Source organism: Harpia harpyja, chromosome 20, assembly GCF_026419915.1.
Source record: "Harpia harpyja isolate bHarHar1 chromosome 20, bHarHar1 primary haplotype, whole genome shotgun sequence".
NCBI classification, from domain to species: domain Eukaryota; kingdom Metazoa; phylum Chordata; class Aves; order Accipitriformes; family Accipitridae; genus Harpia; species Harpia harpyja.
In genome coordinates this window covers 20,311,356-20,321,365 of record NC_068959.1, presented here as the reverse complement: position 1 = coordinate 20,321,365, position 10,010 = coordinate 20,311,356, and the positions used below count along the sequence as shown (strand labels likewise).

At 54.0% G+C, this 10,010-nt stretch overlaps 1 protein-coding gene across 2 annotated transcripts in view; it reads right to left on the bottom strand.

Moving 5' to 3' along the window:
* Window positions 1–5,260: 5,260 nt before the first annotated feature.
* Window positions 5,261–10,010, bottom strand: part of SMIM33 (small integral membrane protein 33) — a 5,227-nt gene continuing 477 nt past the window's right edge. The window contains exons 2-3 of one of the 2 annotated variants that reach the window (XM_052771905.1): window positions 7,913–9,088; window positions 5,261–7,349 (exon numbers count right to left, since the gene is read on the bottom strand). In XM_052771905.1, the coding sequence (XP_052627865.1) occupies window positions 6,911–7,333 (423 nt within the window). In that variant the 5' untranslated portion in view covers window positions 7,334–7,349; window positions 7,913–9,088 and the 3' untranslated portion in view covers window positions 5,261–6,910. The remainder of the gene's footprint in view (window positions 7,350–7,912; window positions 9,089–10,010) is intronic. The other variant, XM_052771903.1, reaches the window with a different exon arrangement.

Below are 10,010 nucleotides of genomic sequence, written 5' to 3'. Positions count from 1 at the left end.
AGCCCCCACCCTCGAGCAGCCCCCGCGATGCTGCACACCCATACCACCTCCTCACTGGCCAGCTGTGCACACACACATGCACGCAGAGGTAGCACAGCCTAAAGTTCATATGTTCCTCCTAAGCAGGCAGGGGAGGAGGCAGGTGGCTGCCTGCAGAGCCCAGTTACCCCAAGCTGGGCTGTACTTTGGGTCTCAAGGTCAGGGGAGCAGGACAGGGAAGATGTTTCCTTGGCCGTTACAGAGAGCAAAGCATCCTTGAGGTGTGATTTGAGTCCCACCAGCCACATCATCTTTACCTTGGCCCTCACATCTATGAGGCAGCCTCCAGCAGCTGCCATTGGTGTCCCACACCTGCATTGCCTCTCTCCTCCTGCCTTTCCAGCCCCATACCTCCATCCTATTCCCATCCCTCCCTGCTCCCCTTAGAGCTCTGATTTTCCCAGTTGAGGCTCCCCATGGCCTGCCTGCCCTCCCAGTTCCTGGCTCTCATTGCTTGTCTTCTATTATGGTAAATTTTAATGCCACAATGAACAGCAAAAGCAAAACAATGCCAGTGCCAACCAGCCGTTTCACGCCGGGGAGGTTAGTGCCACCACTCAGCACACCAGGAGGAAGGGCCAGTGCAGCTTGGCCATGGCAGGGGGTGGCAGAAGACCCAGTGCTATTCCTGGGCTTGGCCCCAGCTCCAAGTGACCTTTGCCAAGTCATTTCCCTGCTTTGTGCTCTCGCTTCCTCCTCAGCTGAGCAAAGCCAGCCCGTGGGCTCTCCAGGAGGGATGCTATCCCACTCGCCGGCTGCCCGCGGAGCTGCGGATGGAGAAGCGGATGTCTCCCAGCCCGTGCTCCGCTTTTGGGTGAGGGGATTGGAAGGCTACTTCCTTCTGGGGGGAAGTCTCATCCTTCCATCTCACTTTTTTTATGCCTTTCCTTTTCGGGGATGGAGAGGAACAGAAGAACCACACTGAAATATCACCAAGGAAAGGAAATAAATATGCCTGAGAACTGTGGAAGTTCCCCAAAAAGCCCTGTAAGACATATCCTTCTCCCTACTGCCTCCCAAACCGTCTGCAGAACAAGCCAACCTCACCAAGTGCCCCATGTTTAACCCACCACTGATGCAACAGGAGGTTTATTCCCCCCAACACCAGCACCCACATGTGCTGGACCCCGCTTGGTGCGGCCCCTGCCCCACCAGCCAGAGGGAGGATGCCCCTTTAGGCTGCTGCAGCCCAAAACTGCTCCTTTTTCTCCTCAAAGGCAGGGAGGCAGATGGGATTTTGAGCACCAGTTTTCTCAGTCACCACAGGGAAAGGCTGATGGGATGGTCCTGAGCACTGTCCCCTGCACCACACCCCAGCTGTGCTGTCCCCAGTCTGGCTGTACAAATACCAGCACTGGTGACAGATCTGGACTGCCCAGGAGAAAAGGAGCCAGAGGAGCTAATGCATTAATTATTACAATACTTCAGGAATAAATCCCTACAGACTAGACCTGTGACCCCAAGCCATCAGGGCATTAGCGGTTTGCAGGGAAGATGGCTGCAGGACACCGCAAAAGCATTGCTGAGCTGCAAACCACACCGGACACATCTTGGTGGAAGATGGACAAAGTAATGCTAACAAAGAAAAGGAAAATGGGGTTGAGCCGAGACTTACCAGAAGCACAGACAGTAAAATAAGATCTGGTGCTAAAAACAAAATACGTCTCCTCCTGTTTCCTGTTCGCACACAGGCAGGTTTCCAACATGCAGGTGCTTCAAGACCTTGATAGACAATGTGTCTATGAACATAAAATTTCCCCCCTAGGAGGCTGGCTGCACCTAAAACATTTCATTTAAAGCTTAGAACAAGCATCAGTTATATCCAATTATTGCAGTAGTATTCTTCAGCTTCTGCATGATGCTGTTAGTGCCCAAAGCAGATGTAAATGCTATTTACTGGTGTGAATATCTGGCTCCTCTGAAGCTCAGCTGTTCTCCAGGCTCCAGAGCAAGACATGGACACAGGGGACACCCCAACCTCCCAGGAGTGCAGAGCTGTACTTGAGGCACCACACACTCGCCATCCATCACATGGCAGAGAGCAGCCCAACCACATTATTTCGAGCTCCACTGCACAGCTGGTGGTCTTCAGGTTTTTTTGTCATTTGGGGTTGGCTTGGTGTTAGCTGGGAACCACAAGCTGTGCTGCACATCACCAGCAGGCTGCATAGGGCAACATAAAAATGAGAAGGGAAGAGAAATCTTTTTCAGATCTAATAATGAAAAATTACATCAAAAGGAGAAGAGTTCCAAATGAGCATGACTAAAGATGTACCAAGATTTGGCCTCATTAGGGTGCTCAGGGCTTACCATATCCTGTGGACCATTCAGGGAAACAGGACTCGGTGTCATCTCTGTTCCACAGCTGCTCAATGGGGTGAAAAATGGTATCTGAGGGTCAGGACACAGAGGCCATAGACAACAGGGTGCACCCTGAGGTGGGACGCTCTCTTCCAGGCTCGGCTCCGTATCTCAGAGCACCATCCTCAGCAGGAGGATGGCTGCAAATCTAGATGGAGCAAGTAAAAGCATGGCTGCTTCTCACCAGCTGGTACCCTTACGCCAGTGATCATGGTTTATTTTTCCTCAACTGTCCCAGTTTTCAGCCCTTCAAAGACAGGCTCTGCTTCTCTAGAAGTGTCACTCCCTTTTCAGCAGAAAAAAAGTCATCTTAATCCATCTCTGTGCATCTCTGCACCCAGATGGGTGCAGATGCACAAGGTGGCCCAGGACCTGCCCCATCCTCAGCTGCCTGCAGGGACTGGGGAGACTCTTGGGGGACCTTTCTCAGGAGGAAGGAAAAGATTCACCCTCTCACACCAAACAGCAAGTACACAAACCTGCAAGAGACGGATGGAGTTTCTCTCAGGAGGCCCTAGCTCTCCTCGTGCTCATCTTCTCTGCAAAATCAGAAGGTGACACTGGCTGAAAGTGACCTCCACGTACCACCTGGTCCAGCCTCCCACCCCAATCAGGTCCCTTTTGGGCTGGCTTGCTCAGGACTTCACCCTTCATCCCAGTGAAGACCTTGCAACCTCCTCCAGCAACGCCTTCCTTGCACTGGGGAGCCTAAAACCAGGCACATCCCTCCAAACACAAGCTTACCCCAGCTACGCTCTCACAGATGCCGGAGAGAAGCAGGAGAGATGCCCCCCCCGCCAGTTTGCTGCCCGCACAGCGTGCAGTTGGCTGCCTCCACCGCAAGAGCCCACTGCTGCTCCGCGCTGGGCTCTGCCGCAGTCCCCCGGCTCCCCCCAGCACCCAGGTCGATGGGCAGCGAGGTGCAGAGGGGCACCGAGCTCTCAGCAAGCAACAAACCTCTAACGAGGGGGTCTCTGACCACCCTCACCCCAAGGCAGAGGTCCCGGTGGGGCTCAGCTGGCTGCCAGCCTCGCAGGGAGGCACCGGCTGATGCCGCAGCTCCTCTCCATCCTCGGCTTCTGCTGATGCTCTGGGTGCCTCCCTCAATTTTGCACAATTTTAGGCAATCCTGCAGCATCAGGAGTAGAGCCTCCCACAACCCCAGCTGTAAAAACCCTGCTAAATGCTCCTGGGAGCTATGTACCTGTGCAGGGGTTATATAGGTGCTCGGCCCTGCAGCAGGTGAACACCCTAATTAGGAGGGAAATAAAAGGAGGTGCAGGCAATCCCTAATCAGGTCAGAGTCAGTGGGTGGTGCAGCAGTAGCAGCTTTTAAAAGCTTTCTAAGGCAGCAATCTGGCTTTGAGAAAAGCAACTAGCTGCAAAGTCTCTGCCAGATCCTGCTTTCTGTGCTCCAGGAGCTCCCCTGTGTAGAGGGTATGATAATGAGGGTTATTGTTGCTCTGCATTCATAAAAAGATTATTGTTAAGGAGGGGAAGAAAGTTATAAGAGAAATAAATTGGAACAAGCTCAGTGTTTGAATAGAGAGTAATAATGTTATGATAATTTGCGTGCACAGCCTCTGCCACTTGAGAACCCTAATGTATTTTATAAAGTCTTGCACTACAAAGAGCAATCCTATAAGTGGATAGCAGTAGAGCTGGCCAAATATAAAAGAGGAGAATCTGTAAAAATGACATTTTATTGTGTAGGAGAAAGCAATGAGAAGCAGAGTTGAGATATAATGCTTGGTGTCCTTCTGGAGGAGAAAGCTGGCAAAAGCTTGTTGCTTGCTTATATGATCCAGTTTGCTATTATGAGTCTCAGTCTTTTTTTTTTTCCTGTATTTCAAAAGGCTACATCTAAGTATTTGTTTGCAAATGAAATACACGGAAAAAATCCTGATTGCCAGAACTTCAATACTAGATCTTTTCAGAAAAGATCACATAGAAGAAGGGGCTGCTGACAGCTCCTGGACTGGGCTGGAGGGATCAGAGCACAGGACAAATATGGGGGAAACTGGAGCCCCATCAGCACTACCGTTCACTGCCAGTTTTATTTGCTTTTAGTTTGACAACCTGAAATACCTGAACAATGGCAAAGCATTTTGCAACGGTGGGGTTTCCCCAGCTGCTCCGCTGTATAAATGATAGATCTAGGCCACAGCACGCTGTAACATAAATCAGACCTTTACAAGTCCCCAGCGGCTGCAAATCAATGAGTTATAGTAATAATTACCCATTTTATCTTTCTCTTTATTAATATTTAGACGTTTTTAATCTTTTCTTTGCAAACACGATGTTTCCCTGCTGCGGTTGTCCTTCAGTGGGAGCTGCCGTGAAAGCTCCTGTTTCTTCGATTAAAGACTTTGTCTTGAACCAAGCTGCTCCCTGATCTGAAACGACACAACCACGAAAGCCGGGTGACGACTCTGCCGATTCACCCTGGATGGGTGACACCGTCTTGGCGCACAGCCGATGTCCCCGAGACACGGTGTAGCCGGTCTGGGTACCACAATGCGGATCTTGTGATGGTTGTAAGGGGTGTTCTTAAGCTCTTAGACTGAGCCCTCACCCTTGGCACGGGCGACGACCTGGCTTATCACAACCTATGGCCGTCATTTAAAGAGATGTCCCTGGGGGGTGGTTAACTCTTCAGGTGGCGCTGCTAATTAGGGATGTATAAATTAAAAAATAAGCCCTGTGTCAACATGCAAAGGGTGGTAGGTGTCTCAGTGATTTTCAATTGAAATGACAGACCTTACCTCCTCTAACACAGGTTGGGAAAGCTGATAATGCACTATCACCTCTGGAAACAAAAGGGAAAAAATCAAAACAGAAAACAATCCCCCCTCAAAAGTAATATAAATTATGTTTATTGTAAAGACAAAAATTTTCCAGCATGTCCAACCACTACTTAGCTTTAAAGTAAGTGAGAAAAGAAGCTGGAAATAAGTGAGAGGAAGGATGCTGGAGCATCTGCCATGTCAGAAGTAACTCCAGCACCCAGAGGAACAGGTAAAAGACCCCATTTCTTGTCCAACAGTGCACAGAGGGATCTGTGCTGGGGATGCAGCTTAGGATGGACACGGATCTGGCTTTTCTGTTCTGGGATGGGGAGAGGAGAGGCAGGAACCGTATTTTGAATCTGAAGACTATTCAGCAGAATAAATCCTTGAGGGTGATCCCAGAGGCTGCGCTCCTCCCCCAGGGATTGTCCTCTGAGCCCATGCACTTAAGACAGGCTTTGATGTCCAGCTTCCACCGAGTGAGGAGAAGCGCTTGCCACCAATTTCTTCTCCAAAGAGATGCCCAGCACTCCAGCAGCAGCAGGACTCCCAGGGTGGAGAAGGTCACCATGGTCTGCTATCACCAGGAGCCTTACAGGGCTCACGATGATGTTTCACCCCTCCGTCTGCTCCCTCTGTGCCACCTCAACGAGCTTCTGCCCAGGGTGACCGAGCCACATCAACATCCATCCCAACAGGGTTGGCTATGCTGACACCACCACCGCTCCCTCCTCAGCTGGGACGTGCCCTGCTGCTTCCAATGCTGAAATCGCCCAAGTCCCCAGGTCCCCAGGTAGAGCTTCCCTTGGCACAGGGACAGCAGACAGCGATGGGGACAATGAAGGTGACCTCAGGTCTCCCCATCCCTGCCATTGTGCATGGAGATGCTGCAGGCTCTGCCCAAAGATGCATGCGTTTCTCCACCAGTGCCAACACTTGGAGATGTTCAGCCAACTGCAATGGGTGGCTGATGTGCCGTTATCACCTCTCCTGCCTCTGCCGTGTCACCTCTCTTCTCCCACCCACCTCCACTGGGTGACCAGACACGTTGTCCTCTGCCGCTGGCTCCACCACTCAAGCACCAACACGGGTTCGGGTGCTGCCTCCTTTCCTCTGGCTGTTTGCCACAACCGGCTGACCCCACTGCCGGGGCTGGCAGAGGGAGGATGGTGTTTCAGCCCTCCGATGGAGGGAAAGGGGCTGTGGCATGGAGGAAAAGAGGGGCTGGAGGCTTTTCTGTGCCATATAAATGGCATAGTGAGGACACTGTGCATGTGGAAACACCTTTAATCTGGAAAGCGATCCCAGATGATGTAAATTCCAGCTCCTGCCAAGGGGCCGAGCATACGCCCAGAGCTCCTCAGCTGGGGCAAGGACCAGATGGCTCTCCTGCGCACTCCCAGACAGTGTGGGACAGAAAAAACCAGAAGAGATGCTAACGCTGTCCCACGTAGGCTTACCCAGCCCCAGAGTCTGGGCTGGGGACCCAGCTCTTGCCTGGGGACAGTGGTCTCCCTGGGCTGGACTTTTGGGGCCTGATGATGGGTCACTGCAGTGACCCAACCTTCTGTCTGAGCCTACCTGGGGAGAGACACAATCCCAGGGAGCTAAAATCTCCACATGCTGGAACCAGTGAGTCTTGGGCTAAGCTAACATCCCAGTCACTATTTTTCCAGCGGGTCGTGGTCCCTCGAGTCCTGCCCAGGTGGCCCACAGCCTTGTCACAGGTACGTGATCTCGATGATGTTGGGCTCAGCGCTCTCGCAGGGAAGGTGATGCTTGCAGGAGCACTGGCAGCTCATGCCGGCTGCGTCCGTGCCACCTGGCTCCTGCTGGCAGGGCTGGGCAGGCAGCTTCTTCTGGGAGCCCAGCTTCTTCCAGTCCGTGAGGTACACTCCATCGTCCAGGTCCTGCGGCATGGGCTCATGGTAAAGGGTGATCTGGACGGTGCGGAGGTGAGGGCCGTAGTGCACCACAATGATGATGAAGACGGCCAAGAGGACGAAGATGACGACGATCACGGAGATCATGGGCAGGGCATCGGATTTCTTTGTCACAGTCCTGACAACGGAGATAGGAGTGAAGGCAGCTGCGTCCTGGGGCTCCGGCTGTCTCAGCTGGCTGCCGGGCACGGAGGTGTTCATGTCTGAGCAGGCTGAGCTGGGACAGAGAGACACAGGGTGGGAAGGGGTGACCACCGAGCAGAGGCCGTCCAACGTCCTTATCATCTCCTGCCCTGGAGTCAGCAGCTCCTGCCTGCACTTGCAGCTGCCGGGGAATGGGGCCGTCCCGTAAGTGCTCCCTCCCCCGGGCTCGTGGGACAGGATAAATTTTGGTGGTTACAGCTGGGGTTGTAGGGATGGTGCCCTGGACACATTCAGCCAGGGAGGCAATGCCCTGCATCCCCTTGTCCTGGACACCTTCAGTGGGGGGGGGTCTTCCCTCCCTGCTGCACCTCGCGCCCCGGCTGCAGCCAGTGCTGGGAACGGGGAGCCCCAGGAGGGGACTCCTCCACCCTCCCCTCTTCATCCCCAGCCCCACAGTGCTAATCCAAAACCAAACCCCACGGGGACCTCCCTGGGAGACCCAACCCCACCAGAACATGCCAAGGGGCATCCCTCGCCACAGCCGCCAAACCCCACGGGACCCAGCACGGGTGGGAGCAGGGGGCAAGTGGGGGGAAGAGGAGGGAGGGAGAGCCCTCCCCAGCCCCGCGGGGGTACCTCGGCGTCCCTGCTGCATGGGAATCATCGTCTCCAGCGGCGAGGCTGGGAAGCCGAAGGCAGGACCAGCAGAAAAACCTCCGGGATGGTTCTCCGGTGTAGGTGCAGCCAGACTTACCTCAGCAGCTGCCACGTCACGCCTCGGCCCCGCACCCCCCTGGGATTCCCCGGGGCAGAGGAGGAAGCGCCTGCTCATCCCGCAAGCAGCAGAGGTGCTCCCTCACCTAACCCGGTGCCACATCAGTGCCGCCGTCCCCTCCCTCGCTGTCACACACCCTCACTGGAAAAAGAACCCTCCTCTTGCCCGTCGCAAGACAAGCGCCCTTTTGTTCGGGGAGAAAGCACCTACCGCCCTTTCGGCTGCACGCACACAACCCCCGGCCGCCTAACTGCAGGAAACCTCCCTCCTTCCACCAACTCGGCGTTAAAATTTCACGTGGTTCAGGAATCGGTGTGAAAAAAATCACCCTTCTGCACTTGAGCTCTTTGCACAGTCCGGCAAAGCGTATCCACGCAATGCTCCAGGCTGGAAGGACCCTCGCCCTGAGACATGATGCAGCCCCAGGGTTGATTTTTTCTGCTGGGGGTCCCACTGCTGCAGGAGGACCATCTGTCAGCACTGCTACAACTGGCAGCAGTGTGAGTCCACGGGGAACTCCAGACCCTGGGACCCACTTAGGGTCACAGGCAGGAGCCAGTGCCAGGTCAGTGCTCGCACATCTCTCCCCTTGCACGCTGACCACACCAGCAAGGCTGCAGGGATGCCCTCAAGTCCGGCAGCGTTTACCCTCGCACGCAGATGGGTACCATACCCCTGGTCTGGGGATGCTGTGCAGTCAGACCCTCTGCCACCTGGGGGGACCCCGAGCACATCTCAGAGCAGAAAAGATGGATCCTCCAGAGCTTTATGTCTGCAAAGTCATTACGAAACATGTCTCCCCATCTTCCCATTCCAAAACAACACTGTCCTTACCTGAAAGCTCTTAGCAGACAAGCTGGGCTGAATATTTGGGTTCCGTCTTTCCTGCACATGGGAAGGACGGGACGGGAAATGTCTCTTCCCCCATCCAGCTGAGCAGCCGCAGATTTGGCCGCACGTTAGAGCTTCTGGGAATTTGCACTCATCTCAGGATTCAGTAAAACCTTAATCTACAGCATAATCTCTGAGCATCACATCTGTGCAAAAGAGAGAAAAATGATGGGGGAGGTTGCTAACAGAGGTTTTGTTAAAGCAAAGGCTGCTGTGGGATCCTGGCTGCTTTGGGCCTGATGGTCTGCTGTAGGTGTTTGAAAAGACCCACTGAAACACAAGGAGCTGCGCAGAGCATGGGAGATCTCTCCCTCCATTCCTGCCATCGTCTGCCGGCCATGGAAAGCAAGGACGTTGCCAGCAGCAGAAGACACCCCCTTGATGCGCTCCATGCAGTGAAGGAGCAGCTCTGTTGCCCTCAGCTGAGGCTCTGCAGCTTTCCAGGGGGCTGAGGGAGGGGGCTGGACCAGCACCTCGAGCCAGAAGACACAATCCTGTGGATTTGCATCCTGAACACTGACACGGACCCTCCAAGGTGGGCGGACACAGGAGCCTTTCCCACGTGGGGACACTAAGACCCTTCTTCTTCCCCCAAACACCCATTCACATCCAACACAGGGCAACTTCTTACCCTGAAATTCAAACTATGCCAGGACAGGACAGACAGACAGACAGCACGTGCATAGACAAGTGCATCACAAGGTTGGGGCCAAGAAACCAAATGCCCCAAATCCCTTGGGCTGGATGGGGGGCAGAACCAGCCCAATTTTCCAGTTTCTCCCCTTGTCAAGGAACTGGGGTTAGGGTAAGTCAAAGCCTGCCGTGTGCTGTGTGTCCTGCGGGGAAGGATGCTGCTGCTACCTGAAAAACAGCGTCCCAAAGCCAGCATCCCAAAAACAGCACATCCTGGTGCCCAGACTTGCGGGAGCTGCACAGGGAGGTACAGGGCATGGGCAGCACCAGCTGCTGAGTTACCCTGGCCCCACGAGGAGCAAATATTTCCAAATCCCTCCTGGAGATGTTACGAAATCCCCTCTCAGGTGGGAGGGGAGGACTGGCTCTTCCAGC